Source organism: Cyclopterus lumpus, chromosome 10 (assembly GCF_009769545.1).
Source record: "Cyclopterus lumpus isolate fCycLum1 chromosome 10, fCycLum1.pri, whole genome shotgun sequence".
Taxonomy (NCBI): Eukaryota; Metazoa; Chordata; class Actinopteri; order Perciformes; family Cyclopteridae; genus Cyclopterus; species Cyclopterus lumpus.
Genome location: NC_046975.1, coordinates 24,066,237 through 24,091,393, shown reverse-complemented (window position 1 = coordinate 24,091,393; position 25,157 = coordinate 24,066,237). Strand labels below are relative to the sequence as shown.

The following is a 25,157-nucleotide window of genomic DNA, read 5'->3' as shown; positions in this document are numbered from 1 at the left end:
TCTCACGTGTCTGTCCTCGGTGTCTCTGAGGGAGGTCTAAAGGTCTCACGTGTCTGTTCTCAGTGTCTCGAAGGTCTAAAGGTCTCACGTGTCTGTCCTCAGTGTCTCGGAGGTCTAAAGGTCTCACGTGTCTGTCCTCTGTCTCGGAGGTCTAAAGGTCTCACGTGTCTGTCCTCAGTGTCTCGGAGGTCTAAAGGTCTCACGTGTCTGTCCTCAGTGTCTCGGAGGTCTAAAGGTCTCACGTGTCTGTCCTCAGTGTCTCTGAGGGAGGTCTAAAGGTCTCACGTGTCTGTCCTCAGTGTCTCGGAGGTCTAAAGGTCTCACGTGTCTGTTCTCAGTGTCTCGAAGGTCTAAAGGTCTCACGTGTCTGTCCTCAGTGTCTCGGAGGTCTAAAGGTCTCACGTGTCTGTTCTCAGTGTCTCTGAGGGAGGTCTAAAGGTCTCACGTGTCTCCTCAGTGTCTCGGAGGTCTAAAGGTCTCACGTGTCTGTCCTCAGTGTCTCTGAGGGAGGTCTAAAGGTCTCACGTGTCTGTCCTCAGTGTCTCGGAGGTCTAAAGGTCTCACGTGTCTGTCCTCGGTGTCTCTGAGGGAGGTCTAAAGGTCTCACGTGTCTGTCCTCGGTGTCTCTGAGGGAGGTCTAAAGGTCTCACGTGTCTGTCCTCAGTGTCTCTGAGGGAGGTCTAAAGGTCTCACGTGTCTGTTCTCAGTGTCTCGAAGGTCTAAAGGTCTCACGTGTCTGTCCTCAGTGTCTCTGAGGTCTAAAGGTCTCACGTGTCTGTCCTCAGTGTCTCTGAGGGAGGTCTAAAGGTCTCACGTGTCTGTTCTCAGTGTCTCGAAGGTCTAAAGGTCTCACGTGTCTGTCCTCAGTGTCTCTGAGGTCTAAAGGTCTCACGTGTCTGTCCTCAGTGTCTCGGAGGTCTAAAGGTCTCACGTGTCTGTCCTCAGTGTTTCATAGAGATGGAGAGAGCGGAGGAAGCAGAGAAAATGGCGGAGGGTTACAAGGCGGATCCCCCGAGGTTCAGCGGTAAACGTCTCACGGTCTACGTCAGCAGGAAGTACAGACAGCTCAAACATGGGTGAGTTTCTTCTTCTGTGGTGAAGGTTCAGTTCGTTATAACTTATTCCACCAAATGTAAAACGTCTTTACGTCCGGAAGTGCTGAAGTGTGCAGAATTTCACACCGATGTGGACCAACAAGAATTCAGGATCTCCTCGTGGGTTTTCCTGGTCCTCGTGGACTTCCTGGTCCTCGTGGTCCTGAATAGACGGATACTAAGTTGACATGAAACTTGTCGTTTGTTCAGACATCGATGTCCTGACCGACCCAAGAGGGAGAACAGCAGCATGTCTCCCTCGTCCTCCCAACAGCCTGAAGAACCTCCTGCCAAGAAATGTAAGGAGGAGGAGAAGGAACCAGAGGAGGAGGAGCAGGTGGAGGTGGAGGTGGAGGTGACGGGAGAGGCAGAGGAGGTGCAGAGTTGTGATGACGAGAAAAAAGAAGAAAAGTCATCGGAGGACATTCCTGAAGTCTCTGATCGGAACCAGACGAGCAGCCAGGAAGTGAGTTTTCTTTTATTGATCCGATCGGTTTGAGTCGGTGACGAGTTTAATGAACCCGTCTGTGCTCCTCCGAGCTGCAGGAGGCGGAGCAGGCGGAGGCGGAGATGGACACATCGGCCAATCAGAACGGACGTACCGAGGCCCCCCCGCCGGCTGAAAACAAACCCAGCGTAGCGTCTCTGCCGCTGCCCCCCCACGACCCCGACACCCCCATCGGTGAGGAGACAGTCACATGTTTCCTACAACGCTTCATAACGCTTCATTACACTTCACAATGCTTCATAACGCTTCATAACACTTCATTACACTTCATAATGCTTCATAACCATTCATAACGCTTCATCACGCTTCATTACTCTTCATAATGCTTCATAACCATTCATAACACTTCATCATACTTTGTAACGCTTCATTACACTTCATAACGCGTCATAACGCTTCATTACACTTCATAATGCTTCATAACCCTTCATAACCCTTCATTACACTTCATAACGCTTCATAACCATTCATAACGCTTTATCGCACTTCGTATTGCTTCACTTCATATTGCTTCACTTCGTTTCACTTCATATTGCTTCGCTTCATATTGCTTCGCTTCGTATTGCTTCACTTCGTATTGTTTCACTTCGTATTGCTTCACTTCGTATTGTTTCACTTCGTATTGCTTCACTTCGTTTCACTTCATATTGCTTCATATTGCTTCGCTTCATATTGCTTCGCTTCGTATTGCTTCGCTTCGTATTGCTTCACTTCGTATTGCTTCGCTTCGTATTGCTTCACTTCGTATTGTTTCACTTCGTATTGCTTCACTTCGTTTCACTTCATATTGCTTCACTTCATATTGCTTCACTTCGTTTCACTTCATATTGCTTCGCTTCATATTGCTTCGCTTCGTATTGCTTCGCTTCGTATTGCTTCACTTCGTATTGCTTCACTTCGTTTCACTTCATATTGCTTCACTTCATATTGCTTCACTTCGTTTCACTTCATATTGCTTCGCTTCGTATTGCTTCGCTTCGCATTGCTTCTCTTCGTATTGCTTCACTTCGTTTCACTTCATATTGCTTCACTTCATATTGCTTCACTTCATATTGCTTCGTATTGCTTCACTTCATATTGCTTCATATTGCTTCGCTTCGTATTGCTTCACTTCGTATTGTTTCACTTCGTATTGCTTCACTTCGTTTCACTTCGTATTGCTTCACTTCATATTGCTTCACTTCGTTTCACTTCATATTGCTTCGCTTCATATTGCTTCACTTCATATTGCTTCGCTTCATATTGCTTCACTTCATATTGCTTCACTTCGTTTCACTTCATATTGCTTCACTTCGTATTGCTTCACTTCGTATTGTTTCACTTCGTATTGCTTCACTTCGTTTCACTTCATATTGCTTCACTTCGTATTGCTTCACTTCGTATTGTTTCTCTTCATATTGCTTCACTTCGTATTGCTTCACTTCATATTGCTTCGTATTGCTTCACTTCATATTGCTTCGCTTCGTATTGCTTCTCTTCATATTGCTTCGCTTCGTATTGCTTCACTTCGTATTGCTTCACTTCGTATTGCTTCGTATTGCTTCGCTTCATATTGCTTCGCTTCGTATTGCTTCACTTCATATTGCTTCGTATTGCTTCGCTTCGTATTGCTTCGCTTCGTATTGCTTCGCTTCGTATTGCTTCGCTTCGTATTGCTTCGTATTGCTTCGCTTCGTATTGCTTCGCTTCGTATTGCTTCTCTTCGTATTGTTTCGCTTCGTATTGCTTCGTATTGCTTCGCTTCATATTGCTTCGCTTCGTATTGCTTCTCTTCGTATTGCTTCGCTTCGTATTGCTTCTCTTCGTATTGTTTCGCTTCGTATTGCTTCGCTTCATATTGCTTCGCTTCGTATTGCTTCTCTTCGTATTGTTTCGCTTCGTATTGCTTCGCTTCGTATTGCTTCTCTTCATATTGTTTCGCTTCGTATTGCTTCGCTTCGTATTGCTTCTCTTCATATTGTTTCACTTCGTATTGTTTCACTTCGTATTGCTTCGCTTCGTATTGCTTCTCTTCATATTGTTTCACTTCGTATTGCTTCGCTTCGTATTGCTTCACTTCGTTTCACTTCATATTGTTTCTCTTCGTATTGCTTCGCTTCGTATTGCTTCGCTTCGTATTGCTTCACTTCGTTTCACTTCATATCGCTTCGCTTTGCTTCGCTTCGTATTGCTTCACTTCATATTGCTTCTCTTCGTATTGCTTCACTTCGTATTGCTTCACTTTGTATTGCTTCGTATTGCTTCGCTTCGTATTGCTTCGCTTCGTATTGCTTCACTTCGTATTGCTTCACTTCGTATTGCTTCACTTCGTATTGCTTCACTTCGTATTGTTTCACTTCGTATTGCTTCGTATTGCTTCACTTCATATTGCTTCACTTCGTATTGCTTCACTTCATATTGCTTCGCTTCGTATTGCTTCGCTTCGTATTGCTTCACTTCATATTGCTTCACTTCGTATTGCTTCACTTCGTATTGCTTCTCTTCGTATTGTTTCTCTTCGTATTGTTTCTCTTCGTATTGCTTCGCTTCGTATTGCTTCACTTCGTTTCACTTCATATTGCTTCGCTTCGTATTGCTTCACTTCATATTGCTTCACTTCGTATTGCTTCTCTTCGTATTGTTTCTCTTCGTATTGCTTCACTTCTTATTGCTTCACTTCATATTGCTTCACTTCGTATTGCTTCGTATTGCTTCACTTCATATTGCTTCTCTTCATATTGCTTCACTTCGTTTCACTTCATATTGCTTCACTTCGTATTGCTTCACTTCGTATTGTTTCACTTCATATTGCTTCGCTTCATATTGCTTCACTTCATATTGCTTCACTTCGTATTGCTTCACTTCGTATTGCTTCACTTCGTTTCACTTCATATTGCTTCACTTCATATTGCTTCACTTCGTTTCACTTCATATTGCTTCGCTTCATATTGCTTCACTTCATATTGCTTCACTTCATATTGCTTCACTTCATATTGCTTCACTTCGTTTCACTTCGTATTGCTTCACTTCGTATTGCTTCACTTCGTATTGCTTCACTTCGTATTGTTTCACTTCGTATTGCTTCACTTCGTTTCACTTCGTATTGCTTCGCTTCGTATTGCTTCACTTCGTTTCACTTCATATTGCTTCACTTCATATTGTTTCTCTTCGTATTGCTTCGCTTCGCATTGCTTCTCTTCGTATTGCTTCGCTTCGTATTGCTTCTCTTCGTATTGCTTCGCTTCGTATTGCTTCGCTTCGTATTGCTTCGCTTCGTATTGCTTCACTTCGTATTGCTTCTCTTCGTATTGCTTCTCTTCGTATTGCTTCGCTTCGTATTGTTTCTCTTCGTATTGCTTCGCTTCGTATTGCTTCTCTTCGTATTGCTTCACTTCGTATTGCTTCTCTTCGTATTGCTTCGCTTCGTATTGCTTCGCTTCGTATTGCTTCTCTTCGTATTGCTTCGCTTCGTATTGCTTCACTTCGTATTGCTTCACTTCGTATTGCTTCTCTTCGTATTGCTTCGCTTCGTATTGCTTCGCTTCGTATTGCTTCGCTTCGTATTGCTTCGCTTCGTATTGCTTCGCTTCGTATTGCTTCTCTTCGTATTGCTTCTCTTCGTATTGCTTCACTTCGTCCCGCTGACATCAAACTGGTATTGTGTGTTCAGGTGTGGAACATGTGAAGATGGGCTTTTACTGCCGCGTCTGCTTCCTGTTTTACTCCAACGAAGAGACGGCCAAGAAGACGCACTGCAGCAGCCAAACGCACCACGACAAGCTGCAGGTGAGTCCGGCTCCGCCCACACCTTCATCATCTTCATCGTCATCAGAGCCTCTGAGTCCTCGGTGTGTTTGTCGTTTCAGAAACATCTGGAGAAGGAACAGACCAAAGCGGAGAAGAAGAAAGGGAAGAAGACGAGCTCCTAGAAGAGCTGCTGACTTTTTATTCTTTTTAGGCTTAAAAGGAGAACATTCTTTTAAAAATAGTTCCAACTCAAACTGGTTCTTACTTTCACTTTGTGTGTAAAACCCAAGACATCTTAAAGTTTCCTAAAATGTCAAACTGATTCCTTCGTGTCTCCTTTTGAATCCTCGTGTAGAAAAATGTGTTGAACTTTTTATGTTGACGGATTGTTTGTATGATTTATTAAATAAACCAGTTTCCTCAAATGTGAGTTTGTTGTAAAAAAAAAAGTGTATTGTTGCAACATGAAGGGAGACGTAAAACTTTCATTTAAAGAAAACCAGAACTGACCTAAAAACATAAATAATAAGCAGCGTTTTTGTAGAGCCCCTCCCACCAAGACCAGGACCCTCACACCAAGACCCCATACTAAAATGACTGTTCTAGATGAAAACAAACAGACTTCAGGTCAGTTCTTCACTTATATTTCTTACATTTTATTCTTCATAAATTTACAGTCTGGTTCACTCTACCAGTTAAACCAGTTAAACCAGTAACACCGCATTCATTTTAAGGCACATTAACAGTGATTCAGCCACGTATTCACTAAATAATGAAGATTTTTGGTCTGAAGTTAAACATACAAACCTGTCAACAACAACAAATACATTCAGCACACACACACAGATTGTTTATTGATATAATCTGTTGGATTATTTGGATCAATAATGAGATAAGGACACTTAGAGAACCAATGAAAGTCTGGAATTTGTGTGGTTCTATTTTGGCTAAAAGCTGATCAGCAAAGAGATTCACACTCACACACACACACACACACACACACACACGATGACCATGAGGTGTGGTTTAAAACCAGTAAGTGGACTTTATCTGAAGATTGTTTTGAACTTTCTAAGATTATGTTTTCAAATAATTCAAAAACAGAATCAATAATCAATCAGAATGTAATATTCTCAACAGCGTGAACATTAATTAAACTATTTTCTATTTCCCCTCCGGAAATAAGTGTTTGAAACAAGAACACGTTTCCAGGAGAACAAACTTAAACTGAGTTTCATTTGGTTTCTCAACAAATGATTGGCAGCTGGGATATGATGACGATGAAGACGCACTCGGCTAGCCTCAACAGCTAACGTTAGCATTAGCCTCAACAGCTAGTCTAAGCCTCAACAGCTAGCGTTATCCTCAACACCTAGTCTAAGCCTCAACAGCTAGCGTTAGCCTCAACACCTAGTCTAAGCCTCAACAGCTAGCGTTAGCCTCAACACCTAGTCTAAGCCTCAACAGCTAGCGTTAGCCTCAACACTTAGTCTAAGCCTCAACACCTAGTCTAAGCCACAACAGCTAGCGTTAGCCTCAACAGCTAGCGTTAGCCTCAACAGCTAGCGTTAGCCTCAACACCTAGTCTAAGCCTCAACACCTAGCGTTAGCCTCAACACTTAGTCTAAGCCTCAACAGCTAGCATTAGCCTCAACAGCTAATGGGAATGATTTAAAGGGACAGTAGTGATGAGCTTCTTCTAAGTCAGTTTTACTACAGAATCAAACAATCAATATCAGTTTCACCTTTCTGTTATCTTCAAACACCAGACTCTCTTTTAGTTAGTTAGTGTTGTGTGACTTTAGTGTTCAGATTCACTGAAGTCACACAATAACACCAATCAATCAACCAACCAACCAACTAACTAAAAGAAGAAGCTCATACTAACACACAATAACACTAACTAACTAACTAGCCAATTAACCAACCAAACAAGTGTCTTTGTACTGGTACTCTCATATTTCTACTGTCGGAAAAGAAGCTCATACTAACACACAATAAGACCAACTAACTAACCAACCAACCAACAGCTCATACTAACACACAATAAGACCAACTAACTAACTAACCAACCAACAGCTCATACTAACACACAATAAGACCAACTAACTAACTAACCAACAGCTCATACTAACACACAATAAGACCAACTAACTAACTAACCAACAGCTCATACTAACACACAATAACACCAACTAACTAACTAACCAACCAACCAACAGCTCATACTAACACACAATAACACCAACTAACTAACTAACCAACCAACCAACAGCTCATACTAACACACAATAACACCAACTAACTAACTAACCAACCAACAGCTCATACTAACACACAATAACACCAACTAACTAACTAACCAACCAACAGCTCATACTAACACAATAACACTAACTAACCAACCAACAGCTCATACTAACACAATAACACTAACTAACTAACCAACCAACCAACAGCTCATACTAACACACAATAACACCAACTAACTAACTAACCAACCAACAGCTCATACTAACACACAATAACACCAACTAACTAACTAACCAACCAACAGCTCATACTAACACACAATAACACCAACTAACTAACTAACCAACCAACAGCTCATACTAACACAATAACACTAACTAACCAACCAACAGCTCATACTAACACAATAACACTAACTAACTAACCAACCAACCAACCAACAGCTCATACTAACACACAATAACACCAACTAACTAACTAACCAACCAACCAACAGCTCATACTAACACACAATAACACCAACTAACTAACTAACCAACCAACAGCTCATACTAACACAATAACACCAACTAACCAACCAACCAACAGCTCAGACTGTCCCTTTAAGATGATTCTTACACAAACCTCAGTGATCAGGTTGAGAACCAGGATTAATTGAAAACCAGACCCAGGATCCGGATCAGACCAGGGATCAGTACATATTCTGTTAATAAAACCCAAAGTGTTCAAAACTAACAGGAAGTCATCATCTGGCGGCCAATCGGATTCCCTCCATTATATTCTGGATTATCTGGGGAACAGGAAGTGAAATAACGCAGAATTGTTCCTGCAGCTCTCTGTGGAGAGGACGCCTGTGAGGGAGGGCTGTGATTGGCTGGAGGAGAAAGAGTCACAGCAGCAACTTTACAAACAAGTCTAGAAGATATAATTTAAAACTATTGATTTTTTAATGTGACGTCATGATGATGACGTCACATCTCTCATCTCTTAATGCTGGCGGTTCAAAGTGAGACCCCTTTATTACCCACAATCCCCCACCGGTGAGACCAGCAGCTCTGATTGGATGAGTGGCAGCCTGACGGAGGCAGCGGATTGGCTGCAGTCGGCTTCCAATCAGAGACGAGCCTCAGAGTAAGTCCGTGTGTTTGTGCAAAATAAAACTGATGTTTGAGTCCAGCTCGTGGGACCAGACCAGACCAGACCAGACCAGACCAGACCAGACCGTGAAATAGTCAGCTGACCTGTGCTGCTGGTCGTCATGGTTTCCCCACGTCCACTGTGATCTTAGTGAAGAGATCCAACTTCTCCGTCTTCACCACCTGGTAGGACAGAGAGTTGATCCCATCTTTGTGCATAGTCTCTCTGGTGTGAGCGATCCGGTCGAACCTGAGAACCAGGAGATCAATAATGACCTGATCAATCAATAGCCTGATCAATTATTACCACGATCAATCATTAACCTGATCAATCTGATCCACCATGACTATGATCACTAATTACCCTGATCAGTGATCAATAACCTGTACCTCTGAGGGTTGGGGTCGTTCTGCTTGTCTCTGTCGTGGTGGATCATCCTGCACTTCCCCACGTCTCCACTAGGTCTAGAGATGGACATGCCTTTAGAGGACAACCTGCACAGGCCGGACAGAGGTCAAAGGTCACAGCGGGACAGAGATCAATATACACGCACTGAGGTCACAGCGGGACAGAGATCAATATACACACACTGAGGTCAAAGGTCACAGTGAGACAGGTCAAAGGTCACAACGTTCGATATAAATGTACCTACCTGTTGAAGATGTCGTCGTCCTCTCCTCCCCAGCCCCAGTAGTTGTTGGGGAAGCCGTTGATCTTCAGGTATTGTTCTTTACTCATCGAGGACACACCTCCAAAATACTGATTGTAAGGTAACCTGTAGGACAGAGGACACGAGGACAGAGGACACGAGGACACACTTGAGGAAATATCCTAGTGAACATTATCTGTGTCAAAGCTGCACGATCAGACATGGGGAGGAGGAAGAGAAGGGAGGTGTGTGTGTGTGTGTGTGTGTGTGTGTGTGTGTGTGCGTGTATATAGGTGTGTGTGCGTGTGTGTGTGCGCGCGCACACAGGAAACAGGAAGTGAGTTGCCCTTCCAGATGGTGTTGTTTCAGAATGTGGAGCCTTAGTCAGCACTTCCTGACGAGACACATTGAACCCTCATAATCAGGACAGTTAGAAGACATGCAAGACCTGGTCTCAGGATCTGGTCCCTCATAGAGGATGAGGACATGTGAGACCTGGTCTCAGGATCTGGTCCCTCATAGAGGATGAGGACATGTGAGACCTGGTCTCAGGATCTGGTCCCTCATAGAGGATGAGGACATGTGTGACCTGGTCTCAGGATCTAGTCCCTCATAGAGGATGAGGACATGTGTGACCTGGTCTCAGGATCTGGTCCCTCATAGAGGATGAGGACATGTGAGACCTGGTCTCAGGATCTGGTCCCTCATAGAGGATGAGGACATGTGAGACCTGGTCTCAGGATCTGGTCCCTCATAGAGGATGAGGACATGTGAGACCTGGTCTCAGGATCTGGTCCCTCATAGAGGATGAGGACATGTGAGACCTGGTCTCAGGATCTGGTCCCTCATAGAGGATGAGGACATGTGTGACCTGGTCTCAGGATCTGGTCCCTCATAGAGGATGAAGAGGTTGAAAACATCAGCCATCATCAGTCAAAGAAACTAAATAAAAGCAGCGTTTTTTCAAAATAAAAGCTCCAGGTCTCAGGTCTAAGACAGCCGTCTCACCTAAAGCCAAACTTGTCCATGGACACGGACAGGTGTCGGGGCTGGCTGAAGCACCTGTAGGTGTTGCGGTCGTCCATGGGGACCAGGTCCACGTCGCTGAAGACGAAGCACTCGTAGTCGTACTCCTTCAGGGCCTCCCGGTAGCCCACGTTCAGCAGCTTGGCCCGGTTAAAGACCTGTTCCCCATCCTGGTGCACAACAGACACACACGCGGTTAGAACCCATCAGCAACATTAGTACACACTGTTGCACTGTGTGTAATCTAGAAGAGAGACACACTGTTGCACTGTGGGTAATCTAGAAGAGAGACACACTGTTGCACTGTGGGTAATCTAGAAGAGAGACACACTGTTGCACTGTGTGTAATCTAGAAGAGAGACACACTGTTGCACTGTGGGTAATCTAGAAGAGAGACACACTGTTGCACTGTGGGTAATCTAGAAGAGAGACACACTGTTGCACTGTGTGTAATCTAGAAGAGAGACACACTGTTGCACTGTGGGTAATCTAGAAGAGAGACACACTGTTGCACTGTGGGTAATCTAGAAGAGAGACACACTGTTGCACTGTGGGTAATCTAGAAGAGAGACACACTGTTGCACTGTGGGTAATCTAGAGCCCTCGAGCGAGTTCTAGTCACATGACATCTATTCATCTGTCCATCCGGGGAGAGGGATCCTCCTCTGTTGCTCTCCTGAAGGTTTCTTCCCTTTTTTCCCTGAAAGGTTATTTTTGGGGAGTTTTTCCTGATCCGATGTGAGGTCAAAGGTCAGGGATGTCGTATGTGTACAGATTGTAAAGCCCTCTGAGGGGAGTTTGTGATTCGTGATTCTGGGCTATACAAAATAAACTGAATTTAACTAAAAAACATGTGGAACATGACTAAAACATGTAGAATACGACTAAAACATGTTCTAAAACATGTGGAACACGACTAAGACATTTAGGACATGACTAAAACATGTTCTAAAACATGTAGAACATGTTCTAAAACATGTAGAACACGACTAAAAAATTTAGAACATGTGGAACATGACTAAAACATGTAGAACACGACTAAAACATTTAGAACAAGTTGAACATGACTAAAACATGTTGAACATGACTAAAACATGTAGAACACGACTAAGACATTTAGAACATGTGGAACATGACTAAAACATGTAGAACACGACTAAAACATTTAGAACATGTGGAACATGACTAAAACATGTAGAACACGACTAAGACATTTAGAACATGTTGAACATGACAAAAACATGTAGAACACGACTAAAACATTTAGAACATGTGGAACATGACTAAAACATGTAGAACACGACTAAAACATTTAGAACATGTTGAACATGACTAATACATGTAGAACACGACTAAGACATTTAGAACATGACTAAAACATGTGGAACATGTTGAACATGACTAAAAGATGTAGAACATGTGGAACATGACTAAAACATGTAGAACACGACTAAAACATGTAGAACACGACTAAGACATTTAGAACATGTGGAACATGACAAAAACATGTAGAACACGACTAAAACATTTAGAACATGTGGAACATGACTAAAACATGTAGAACACGACTAAGACATTTAGAACATGTTGAACATGACAAAAACATGTAGAACACGACTAAAACATTTAGAACATGTGGAACATGACTAAAACATGTAGAACACGACTAAAACATGTAGAACACGACTAAGACATTTAGAACATGTGGAACATGACTAAAACATGTAGAACACGACTAAAACATGTGGAACATGTTGAACATGACTAAAACATGTAGAACACGACTAAGACATTTAGAACATGACTAAAACATGTGGAACATGTTGAACATGACTAAAAGATGTAGAACATGTGGAACATGACTAAAACATGTAGAACACGACTAAAACATGTAGAACACGACTAAGACATTTAGAACATGTGGAACATGACTAAAACATGTAGAACACGACTAAGACATTTAGAACATGTTGAACATGACAAAAACATGTAGAACACGACTAAAACATTTAGAACATGTGGAACATGACTAAAACATGTAGAACACGACTAAGACATTTAGAACATGTTGAACATGACAAAAACATGTAGAACACGACTAAAACATTTAGAACATGTGGAACATGACTAAAACATGTAGAACACGACTAAAACATGTAGAACACGACTAAGACATTTAGAACATGTGGAACATGACTAAAACATGTAGAACACGACTAAAACATGTGGAACATGTTGAACATGACTAAAACATGTAGAACACGACTAAGACATTTAGAACATGACTAAAACATGTGGAACATGTTGAACATGACTAAAAGATGTAGAACATGTGGAACATGACTAAAACATGTAGAACACGACTAAAACATGTGGAACATGTGGAACATGACTAAAACATGTAGAACACGACTAAAACATTTAGAACATGTGGAACATGACTAAAACATGTAGAAGACGACTAAGACATTTAGAACATGTGGAACATGACTAAAACATGTAGAACACGACTAAAACATTTAGAAATTTAGAACATGACTAAAACACGTAGAACACGACTAAAACATGTGGAACATGTTGAACATGACTAAAAGATGTAGAACATAACTAAAACATGTAGAACACGACTAAAACATGTAGAACATGTGGAACATGACTAAAACATGTAGAACACGACTAAAACATTTAGAACATGACTAAAACATGTGGAACATGTTGAACATGACTCATACATGTAGAACATGACTAAAACACGTAGAACACGACTAAAACATGTGGAACATGTTGAACATGACTAAAACATGTAGAACACGACTAAAACATGTAGAACATGACTAAAACATGTAGAACACGACTAAAACATGTGGAACATGTTGAACATGACTAAAACATGTAGAACACGACTAAAACATGTTCTAAAACATGTAGAACATGACTAAAGCATGTGGAACATGACTAAAACGTGTTCTAAAACATGTAGAACATGACTAAAGCATGTGGAACATGACTAAAACGTGTTCTAAAACATGTAGAACACGACTAAAGCATGTAGAACATGACTAAAACATGTAGAACACGACTAAAACGTGTTCTAAAACATGTAGAACAAGACTAAAACATGTGGAACATGACTAAAACATGTGGAACATGACTAAAACATGTAGAACATGACTAAAAGCATTTGGAACATGACTAAAACGTGTTCTAAAACATGTAGAACATGACTAAAACATGTAGAACTAAAACGTGTTCTAAAACATGTAGAACAAGACTAAAACATGTGGAACATGACTAAAACGTGTTCTAAAACATGTAGAACATGACTAAAACATGTAGAACTAAAACGTGTTCTAAAACATGTAGAACAAGACTAAAACATGTGGAACATGACTAAAACGTGTTCTAAAACATGTAGAACATGACTAAAACATGTAGAACTAAAACGTGTTCTAAAACATGTAGAACAAGACTAAAACATGTGGAACATGACTAAAACGTGTTCTAAAACATGTAGAACACGACTAAAGCATGTAGAACATGACTAGAACTGGAAAGTTTGAATCAACCTGATTTGTGTTCTACTGCTGGAAACAAAGAGAAAGCAGAAGCAGGTAGAAAAAAAGAGAAGCCCGTATTACCAGAGCAGCTAGCACTGCCATTGGCCGAGACCAAGCAGGGGCGGGTCTCAACGGCTCCAGCGACCACCACCATTGGTCAGAAGCGCCTGACATGCAGAGGGGGGTAAGAGAGGGGGAGACGGTGTGAGCGAGGGAGGCAGAGTGGGAGGAAAGTAGGAAAGAGGAGGAGGAGGAAGAAGGACACACAGACAGGAGAGAAAAAGAACAACTGTGAGTCGCAAACAAAAGGTGAAGAAGACTTTAAAGAGACAGTGTTTTATATTCTGTTAGAAGCAGAGCTCCATGCAGGCAAACCAAATCCACATTCAACCGGTCTCTCATTAGTGGGGCGGACATGGTCTTTATAAACACACACACACGTGAGTCTTTATATATAAACGTGGGTCTTTATATACACACGGGGGTCTTTATATATAAACGTGGGTCTTTATATACACACGGGGGTCTTTATATATAAACGTGGGTCTTTATATACACACGGGGGTCTTTATATATAAACGTGGGTCTTTATATACACACGGGGGTCTTTATATATAAACGTGGGTCTTTATATACACACGGGGGTCTTTATATATCCACGATAGTCTTTATATACACACGGGTGTCTTTATATATCCACGATAGTCTTTATATACACACGGGTGTCTTTATATATCCACGATAGTCTTTATATACACACGGGTGTCTTTATATATCCACGATAGTCTTTATATACACACGGGTGTCTTTATATATACACAATAGTCTTTATATACACACGAGTCTTTACATACACACGAGGGTCTTTATATACACACGGTAGTATTTATATACACACGGAGGTCTTTACATATACACGGTAGTCTTTATATACACACGGGAGTCTTTATATATACACGGTAGTATTTATATACACACGGAGGTCTTTACATATACACGGTAGTCTTTATATATACACGGTAGTATTTATATACACACGGAGGTCTTTACATATACACGGTGGTCTTTATATACACACAGTAGTCTTTACATACACACGGGGGTCTTTATATACACACGGAGGTCTTTACATATACACGGTAGTCTTTATATACACACGGGGGTCTTTATATACAGACAAGGGTCATGACATCATTCTTTAAATAACATGAGTCAGTCAGAGTGAGGAGGACGAGGACGAAGGCCTGGGTTGTGAATAGAAACGCATTCAGCAGAATCGGACCCGTTCACAGAAACCTTTATTTTGAAAAGGTGAACCTGGAGAGCTTCCTGCAGCAGCGCTCTCCTCCAGAGACTGAAGACATGAAACCTGCTTCGCTCAGCGCGGTAAATACAAGCGCGCTCGTTTGGTTTGTCGAAAAGACGTTTAAATCCTGATACGGTGATGATCAGTGAATCAATAATCAATACAGAGAGAAACCACTCTGACGCCACAACGTCCGACAGGTGAGTTTAGAAATAAAAGCTCAATATTCTCTGAGATTACGTCATAAAGTTCTTTGGGTTCTTTTTTTTATACAAAATTAAACGTTTCCAGTGTTTAACGCGTTATTTGTGTTTTTTTTTTACTGAATTCTTTAAAAACAAGACCGTAAAAGGTCATCTTAGTTTTGAGCTGAAGATAGTAAAACTACATTATAATGCCAGAATGAATACAGTGCTACTGCCACTGGTGAACCTGAGGCGTACCTGGTTGATGACGTAGACCCCGTAGTCCAGCTGCTGCCTCTGCAGGATCGGATGCAGGTAGGAGAGCCAGAACTTCAGGTGCTCGTCTCGTCTCCTGAAGGGAATGATGATGGCCACCTTCGTCAGCGCCACGCAGTCTCTGGGTCTGTAGCGCCCCCCAAGCTGGATGTCTGGGTTCTGCTTCTTAATCTGATCCAGGTCCACTGGACTGTTGAACTCCACCCGCAGAGGACCCACTGAGGACAGACAAGAGACATGTTGAGACCGAGGACAGAGACATGAGAGATGTTGAACCTAGACCAATTGTCCTCAATGGTTTCTACTTCTAAACCGTCTACCTGTCTCTTAGACCCCATCCCAACGAGGCTGCTTAAAGACGTGTTGCCTTTAATTGGCACCTCTCTGCTGGATATTGTTAATGTGTCTTTGCTAACAGGCCATGTTCCACATTCCTTCAAAGTAGCTGTAATTAAACCTCTCCTGAAAAAGCCCACTCTTAATCCAGAGGTGTTGGCTAACTACAGACCGATCTCTAACCTTCCCTTCCTCTCTAAGATCCTTGAGAAAGTAGGACTCATCTCTGTACTGGTCTTGTTAGACCTTAGTGATGATAAAGGACTCATCTCTGTACTGGTCTTGTTAGACCTTAGTGATGATAAAGGACTCATCTCTGTACTGGTCTTGTTAGACCTTAGTGCTGATAAAGGACTCATCTCTGTACTGGTCTTGTTAGACCTTAGTGCTGATAAAGGACTCATCTCTGTACTGGTCTTGTTAGACCTTAGTGCTGATAAAGGACTCATCTCTGTACTGGTCTTGTTAGACCTTAGTGCTGATAAAGGACTCATCTCTGTACTGGTCTTGTTAGACCTTAGTGCTGATAAAGGACTCATCTCTGTACTGGTCTTGTTAGACCTTAGTGCTGATAAAGGACTCATCTTTGTACTGGTCTTGTTAGACCTTAGTGCTGATAAAGGACTCATCTCTGTACTGGTCTTGTTAGACCTTAGTGCTGATAAAGGACTCATCTCTGTACTGGTCTTGTTAGACCTTAGTGCTGATAAAGGACTCATCTCTGTACTGGTCTTGTTAGACCTTAGTGCTGATAAAGGACTCATCTCTGTACTGGTCTTGTTAGACCTTAGTGCTGATAAAGGACTCATCTCTGTACTGGTCTTGTTAGACCTTAGTGCTGATAAAGGACTCATCTCTGTACTGGTCTTGTTAGACCTTAGTGCTGATAAAGGACTCATCTCTGTACTGGTCTTGTTAGACCTTAGTGCTGATAAAGGACTCATCTCTGTACTGGTCTTGTTAGACCTTAGTGCTGATAAAGGACTCATCTCTGTACTGGTCTTGTTAGACCTTAGTGCTCATACCCACGTGAAGCACATCTCAAGGACATTTGCATTTTTTCATCTACGTAACATTTCAAAAATCTGGTACATCTGGTCTCAAAAAGATGCAGAAAAACTGGTTCACGCGTCTTCCCTCCATGGCCCTGAGGACAGAGACATGTTCAGACTGAGGACAGAGGACAGAGACATGTTCAGACTGAGGACAGAGACATGCTCAGACTGAGGACAGAGGACAGAGACATGTTCAGACTGAGGACAGAGGACAGAGACATGCTCAGACTGAGGACAGAGACATGCTCAGACTGAGGACAGAGGACAGAGACATGCTCAGACTGAGGACAGAGACATGCTCAGACTGAGGACAGAGACATGCTCAGACTGAGGACAGAGACATGTTCAGACTGAGGACAGAGACATGCTCAGACTGAGGACAGAGACATGTTCAGACTGAGGACAGAGACATGCTCAGACTGAGGACAGAGACATGAGAGATGTTGAACCTAGACCAATTGTCCTCAACGGTTTCTACTTCTAAACCGTCTACCTGTCTCTTAGACCCCATCCCAACGAGGCTGCTTAAAGACGTGTTGCCTTTAATTGGCACCTCTCTGCTGGATATTGTTAATGTGTCTTTGCTAACAGGCCATGTACCACATTCCTTCAAAGTAGCTGTAATTAAACCTCTCCTGAAGAAGACCACTCTTAATCCAGAGGTGTTGGCTAACTACAGACCAATCTCTAACCTTCCCTTCCTCTCTAAGATCCTTGAGAAAGTAGGACTCACCTCTGTACTGGTCTTGTTAGACCTTAGTGCTGATAAAGGACTCATCTCTGTACTGGTCTTGTTAGACCTTAGTGCTGATAAAGAACTCATCTCTGTACTGGTCTTGTTAGACCTTAGTGCTGATAAAGGACTCATCTCTGTACTGGTCTTGTTAGACCTTAGTGCTGATAAAGGACTCATCTCTGTACTGGTCTTGTTAGACCTTAGTGCTGATAAAGGACTCATCTCTGTACTGGTCTTGTTAGACCTTAGTGCTGATACCCAGGTGAAGGACATTTGCATTTTTGCATTTGCATTTTTTCATCTACGTAACATTTCAAAAATCTGGTACATCTGGTCTCAAAAATATGCAGAAAAACTGGTTCACGCGTCTTCCCTCCATGGCCCTGAGGACAGAGACATGTTCAGACTGAGGACAGAGCCTCAAATGAAGTGTTTAGATGAAGTCCAGCTGTGTGACTGAGAGCTGGACTCGTGTCAAGGTTTAAACCATAATAATGAATATAATGTGTTATGGACACTGAGGTAAAGTCAGAGGACCTGATGGGTCCAGTTCTAAAAGCAGAGCGGTGTGACATCAGAAGGGGTCCCAGCTGAGGAAACACGAACCAACGGACTGATAATAAACATATGTGATCATCAACAATGTGATGTGAGCTCAGGTCACTGAACTCGGAGTAGTTCTCTTCCAGGTAGAACTCGGAGTAGTTCTCCTACAGGTAGAACTCGGAGTAGTTCTCCTACAGGTAGAACTCGGAGTCGCTAGTCGCTCTCCTACAGGTAGAACTCGGAGTCGCTCTCCTACAGGTAGAACTCAGAGTCGCTCTCCTACAGGTAGAACTCGGAGTCGCTCTCTTACAGGTAGAACTCGGAGTCGCTCTCTTACAGGTAGAACTCGGAGTAGTTCTCCTACAGGTAGAACTCTGAGTCGCTCTCTTACAGGTAGAACTCGGAGTAGTTCTCCTACAGGTAGAACTCTGAGTCGCTCTCTTACAGGTAGAACTCTGAGTCGCTCTCTTACAGGTAGAACTCGGAGTCGCTAGTCGCTCTCCTACAGGTAGAACTCAGAGTCGCTCTCCTACAGGTAGAACTCGGAGTCGCTCTCTTACAGGTAGAACTCGGAGTAGTTCTCCTACAGGTAGAACTCTGAGTCGCTCTCCTACAGGTAGAACTCGGAGTCGCTAGTCGCTCTCCTACAGGTAGAACTCGGAGTCGCTCTCTTACAGGTAGAACTCGGAGTCGCTCTCATACAAGTAGAACTCGGAGTCGCTCTCTTAGAGGTAGAACTCGGAGTCGCTCTCTTACAGGTAGAACTCGGAGTCGCTCTCTTACAGGTAGAACTCTGAGTCGCTCTCCTACAGGTAGAACTCGGAGTCGCTAGTCGCTCTCCTACAGGTAGAACTCGGAGTCGCTCTCATACAAGTAGAACTCGGAGTCGCTCTCTTACAGGTAGAACTCGGAGTCGCTCTCTTACAGGTAGAACTCGGAGTCGCTCTCTTACAGGTAGAACTCGGAGTCGCTCTCTTACAGGTAGAACTCGGAGTCGCTCTCGTACAAGTAGAACTCGGAGTCGCTCTCGTACAAGTAGAACTCGGAGTCGCTCTCTTACAGGTAGAACTCGGAGTAGTTCTCCTACAGGTAGAACTCGGAGTAGTTCTCCTACAGGTAGAACTCGGAGTCGCTCTCCTACATGTAGAACTCGGAGTCGCTCTCCTACAGGTAGAACTCGGAGTTGCTCTCCTACAGGTAGAACTCGGAGTCGCTCTCCTACAGGTAGAACTCGGAGTCGCTCTCCTACAGGTAGAACTCGGAGTCGCTCTCTTACAGGTAGAACTCGGAGTAGTTCTCCTACAGGTAGAACTCGGAGTCGCTCTCCTACAGGTAGAACTCGGAGTCGCTCTCCTACATGTAGAACTCGGAGTCGCTCTCCTACAGGTAGAACTCGGAGTTGCTCTCCTACAGGTAGAACTCGGAGTCGCTCTCCTACAGGTAGAACTCGGAGTCGCTCTCCTACAGGTAGAACTCGGAGTCGCTCTCTTACAGGTAGAACTCGGAGTAGTTCTCCTACAGGTAGAACTCGGAGTCGCTCTCCTACAGGTAGAACTCGGAGTCGCTCTCCTACAGCTAGAACTCGGAGTCGCTCTCCTACAGGTAGAACTCGGAGTCGCTCTCCTACAGGTAGAACTCGGAGTCGCTCTCTTACAGGTAGAACTCGGAGTAGTTCTCCTACAGGTAGAACTCGGAGTAGTTCTCCTACAGGTAGAACTCGGAGTGGGTCTCTTACAGGTAGAACTCGGAGTCGGTCTCTTACAGGTAGAACTCAGAGTCGCTCTCTTACAGGTAGAACTCAGAGTCGCTCTCTTACAGGTAGAACTCAGAGTCGCTCTCTTACAGGTAGAACTCGGAGTCGCTCTCTTACAGGTAGAACTCGGAGTCGCTCTCTTACAGTAGAACTCAGAGTCGCTCTCTTACAGTAGAACTCGGAGTCGCTCTCTTACAGGTAGAACTCGGAGTCGCTCTCTTACAGGTAGAACTCGGAGTCGCTCTCCTACAAGTAGAACTCGGAGTGGGTCTCTTACAGGTAGAACTCGGAGTCGGTCTCTTACAGGTAGAACTCAGAGTCGCTCTCTTACAGGTAGAACTCAGAGTCGCTCTCCTACAGGTAGAACTCGGAGTCGCTCTCTTACAGGTAGAACTCAGAGTCGCTCTCGTACAAGTAGAACTCGGAGTCGCTCTCGTACAAGTAGAACTCGGAATCGCTCTCTTACAGGTAGAACTCGGAGTCGCTCTCTTACAGGTAGAGCTCGGAGTCGCTCTCTTACAGGTAGAACTCGGAGTCGGTCTCCTACAGGTAGAACTCGGAGTCGGTCTCTTACAGGTAGAACTCGGAGTAGTTCTCCTACAGGTAGAACTCGGAGTAGTTCTCCTACAGGTAGAACTCGGAGTAGTTCTCCTACAGGTAGAACTCGGAGTCGCTCTCTTACAGGTAGAACTCGGAGTCGCTCTCTTACAGGTAGAACTCGGAGTCGGTCTCCTACAGGTAGAACTCGGAGTCGGTCTCCTACAGGTAGAACTCGGAGTCGGTCTCTTACAGGTAGAACTCGGAGTCGGTCTCTTACAGGTAGAACTCGGAGTAGTTCTCCTACAGGTAGAACTCGGAGTCGCTCTCCTACAAGTAGAACTCGGAGTCGCTCTCCTACAGGTAGAACTCGGAGTCGCTCTCCTACAGGTAGAACTCAGAGTAGTTCTCCTACAGGTAGAACTCGGAGTCGCTCTCCTACAAGTAGAACTCGGAGTCGCTCTCCTACAAGTAGAACTCAGAGTCGCTCTCCTACAGGTAGAACTCAGAGTCGCTCTCCTACAGGTAGAACTCGGAGTAGCAGAGTAAACTTCTCCACCATGAACAGAGTAGAACATACTCATCACGATGGGATTTGCTGCTTTAAGCCATTACTATCTTAAGCCATCAGCTGTCCCTTTTAAAGCCCAACGGTTCATGTGTTTGCATGTCAAGACAAACATCCTCCTTGCAGCCTGTGGCGGATTTCATTAAAAGACGTTGCTGCCTTCCCATATCGAGAGGCCCCGAAAAATATACTGCAGTGACACAACGTGCACACTTTGTGGTTGTTATTAAAATAAATTAACACCATGTTTCCTTTAAGTGTTTGTGAAGCTGTAAACCTAGGGGAAACACTGGTCTATATACAACCCGTACCCTTCTAATATACAGTCTACATATGGGTCTTACCTTTCTTATAGTCTACATACAGGTCTTACCCTTCTAATATACTACATACATACCCTTCTAATATACTACATACAGGTTAAGACCTGTATAAGACCTAATATACAGTCTATATACAGGTCTTACTATTCTAATATACAGTCTATATACAGGTCTTACTATTCTAATATACAGTCTACATATGGGTCTTACCTTTCTTATAGTCTACATACAGGTCTTACCCGTTTAATTATATATAGTCTACATACAGGTCTTACCCTTCTAATATACAGTCTACATACAGGTCTTACCTTTCTTATAGTCTATATACAGGTCTTACCCTTCTAATATACTACATACAGGTCTTATTCTTCTAATATATAGTCTACATACAGGTCTCACATTTCTTATAGTCTATATACAGGTCTTACCGTTCTTATAGTCTACATACAGGTCGTACTCTTCTAATATACAGTCTACATATGGGTCTTACCGTTCTTATAGTCTACATACAGGTCGTACTCTTCTAATATACAGTCTACATATGGGTCTTACCGTTCTTATAGTCTACATACAGGTCTTACTCTTCTAATATACAGTCTACATATGGGTCTTACCGTTCTTATAGTCTACATACAGGTCTTACTCTTCTAATATACAGTCTACATATGGGTCTTACCTTGCTTATAGTCTACATACAGGTCTTACCCTTCTAATATACAGTCTAAATACAGGTCTTACTCTTCTAATATACAGTCTACATATGGGTCTTACCTTTCTAATATACTGTCTCCATATGGGTCTTACCTTTCTTATAGTCTACATACAGGTCTTACCCTTCTAATATACTACATACAGGTCTTATCCTTCTAATATACAGTCTACATACAGGTCTTATCCTTCTAATATACAGTCTAAATACAGGTCTTACTCTTCTAATATACAGTCTACATATGGGTCTTACCTTTCTAATATACTGTCTCCATATGGGTCTTACCTTTCTTATAGTCTACATACAGGTCTTACCCTTCTAATATACTACATACAGGTCTTATCCTTCTAATATACAGTCTACATACAGGTCTTATCCTTCTAATATACAGTCTACATACAGGTCTTACCCTTCTAATATACAGTCTACATATAGGTCTTACCCTTCTAATATACAGTCTACATACAGGTCTTACCCTTCTAATATACAGTCTACATACAGGTCTTACCCTTCTAATATACAGTCTACATACAGGTCTTACCCTTCTAATATACAGTCTACATATGGGTCTTACCTTTCTAATATACTGTCTACATATGGGTCTTACCTTTCTAATATACTGTCTACATATGGGTCTTACCTTTCTAATATACTGTCTCCATATGGGTCTTACCTTTCTTATAGTCTATATACAGGTCTTACCCTTCTAATATACAGTCTACATATGGGTCTTACCTTTCTTATAGTCTATATACAGGTCTTACCCTTCTAATATACAGTCTACATATGGGTCTTACCTTTCTAATATACAGTCTACATATGGGTCTTACCTTTCTTATAGTCTACATACAGGTCTTACCCTTCTAATATACAGTCTACATACAGGTCTTACCCAGCAGAGGGGATGTTTCAGGGCATTTCTCCAGCTCCTCTGGGGGTCTCCTCTGGTCCCTGTGCTCCTCCTGCGGGACTAGCTCCTTCTTGACCAACACCACCGTTGGTTCGGTTCCCGAAGTGAACTCTTTATTCCGGACCTGGTTTGCCTGCGCATAGGACTCGTTCTTGGACTGCTGGTTCTGGACGAAGGAGAACCGGATGTCCATAGAGCAGACGTAGAAGAACACGGTGACGGTGAGGTGGAGCAGGCACAGCAGCACCACCAGCTTACATGTCCGGTGGAGCAGGGAAAACCTCACGGTGTGGTCCGCGGCCATCCCGGTCCTCTGGGTCCACTGGGTCCTCTGGGTCCCGGGAACTAAAGTATGAGGAAGAGGCGGAACTGAACCTGCGCCCCAGGGTGCTCGTTCCCTGAGAACTCACTGTTAACTCTCCGGCTCCATTTCCCGTTAACTTCAACACAACGTGCGGAGCCCTTCTGGAGGTTCGGTTCCTCGGAAACTCTCCTCTGGGTCCGGGACCAGGTTCGCGACCGGATTTAGATAATAGTCTTCTGGTTCCGGAACCGTTAGGAAGAAACGGAGCAACTCGACACACTTTCCGAAACTCCGCCGAGAGACCGAGGCGTCAAGGACGAAATGAGGCGTAACACCACTTCCGCTGAGCGATTTCAAAATAAAATCTGTACAATTTGTACAAAACTGAATCTAGACGGTAGAATTTACCGGAAAAGTCAAGTATCGAGTGTGCGTCGTCTTTTCATCTCATATATATATTATAAATGTTATGATGTTCGATCATAATGTATTAATGAATGTACTGAACACTAAACTCAAACTTTCAGATCAGAATCAGCTAACACAAAAACAACTAAGCTGGACATGAACGTATATGTACTATAAACTTATATGTACATGTGTGTGCTTCTCTCTGTTTATATTGTTCTGTCATTGGCCTGTACTCCAGCCCCACCGTTAGGCTCTTACTTTGAAGGCAACCCCAGCACACTTCCGTCGAGTGCCTGGAGAAAAAGGGCGTGGCGTGTGACGAGGCGCAGTTGGGAATGATTGCTTCATGTCTGTTTGACTTGATAAGTCACTTTGTTTACAGAGCAGGAAGCAGGGGCAAGGGGTCAGGACCCAGGACCCAGGACCCAGGACCCAGGACCCAGGACCCAGGACCCAGGACCCCAGGACCCCAGGACCCCAGGACCCAGGACCCAGGACCCAGGACCCAGGACCCAGGACCCAGGACCCAGGACCCCAGGACCCAGGACCCCAGGACGAGAGAATCTTATATTCATTAATGATAGTTATTATATATATATATATATATATATATATATATATATATATATATATATTCATTATTAAGTTATATGATATATATTCATTATTAAGTTATATGATATATATTCATTAATAACAGTTATGATATAACATATATATTTCATTCATTAATAACAGTTCTGTTATATCATAAATATAACAGATATATATTCATTAATAACAGTTATTATATATATATATTGATAAATAAACAGTTATATGATATATATATTCATTAATAACAGTTATTATATATATATTGATAAATAAACAGTTATATGATATATATTCATTAATAACAGTTATGATATAACAGATATATATATTCATTAATAACAGTTATATGAATGTATATCATATAACTGTTATTAATGAATATATATATACATGTTATATCATATAACTTATTAATTAATATATATATATGTTATTTCATATAACTGTTATTAATGAATATATTTATATATGTTATTTCATATAACTGTTATTAATGAATATATATATACATGTTATATCATATAACTTATTAATTAATATATATATATGTTATTTCATATAACTGTTATTAATGAATATATTTATATATGTTATTTCATATAACTGTTATTAATGAATATATATATGTCATTTCATATAACTGTTATTGATGAAT

The 25,157-nt window shown here is 42.5% G+C and overlaps 2 protein-coding genes across 4 annotated transcripts in view; one reads left to right on the top strand and one right to left on the bottom strand.

Moving 5' to 3' along the window:
- Positions 1-5,758, top strand: part of matr3l1.2 (matrin 3-like 1.2) — a 17,226-nt gene extending 11,468 nt beyond the window's left edge. For 2 of the 3 annotated variants that reach the window (XM_034543652.1, XM_034543653.1), the window contains exons 18-22: positions 946-1,076; positions 1,305-1,560; positions 1,635-1,776; positions 5,252-5,367; positions 5,448-5,758. In XM_034543652.1, the coding sequence (XP_034399543.1) occupies positions 946-1,076; positions 1,305-1,560; positions 1,635-1,776; positions 5,252-5,367; positions 5,448-5,510 (708 nt within the window). In that variant the 3' untranslated portion in view covers positions 5,511-5,758. The remainder of the gene's footprint in view (positions 1-945; positions 1,077-1,304; positions 1,561-1,634; positions 1,777-5,251; positions 5,368-5,447) is intronic. The other variant, XM_034543655.1, reaches the window with a different exon arrangement.
- Positions 5,759-5,956: 198 nt separating this feature from the next.
- On the bottom strand, positions 5,957-23,843 carry b4galt1l (DP-Gal:betaGlcNAc beta 1,4- galactosyltransferase, polypeptide 1, like). The gene is made up of 6 exons (XM_034543674.1): positions 23,173-23,843; positions 15,700-15,935; positions 10,376-10,563; positions 9,371-9,493; positions 9,108-9,212; positions 5,957-8,967 (listed from the first exon to the last, which is right to left on the bottom strand). The coding sequence occupies exons 1-6, from the start codon at positions 23,492-23,494 to the stop codon at positions 8,838-8,840; spliced, it is 1,104 nt and encodes a 367-aa protein (XP_034399565.1). The 5' UTR covers positions 23,495-23,843; the 3' UTR covers positions 5,957-8,837.
- Between the last annotated feature and the right edge of the window lie 1,314 nt (positions 23,844-25,157).

Bases quoted from the DNA above. Each gene is read 5' to 3' on its own strand.
- b4galt1l (XM_034543674.1), bottom strand. From the start codon at position 23,494: ATGGCCGCGGACCACACCGTGAGGTTTTCCCTGCTCCACCGGACATGT. The intron at 15,936-23,172 runs GTAAGACCTGTA...GTCTGTCCTCAG, and splicing joins TGAAACATCCCCTCTGCTGG to TGGGTCCTCTGCGGGTGGAG. The intron at 8,968-9,107 runs GTACAGGTTATT...CCTGGTTCTCAG, and splicing joins AACGACCCCAACCCTCAGAG to GTTCGACCGGATCGCTCACA.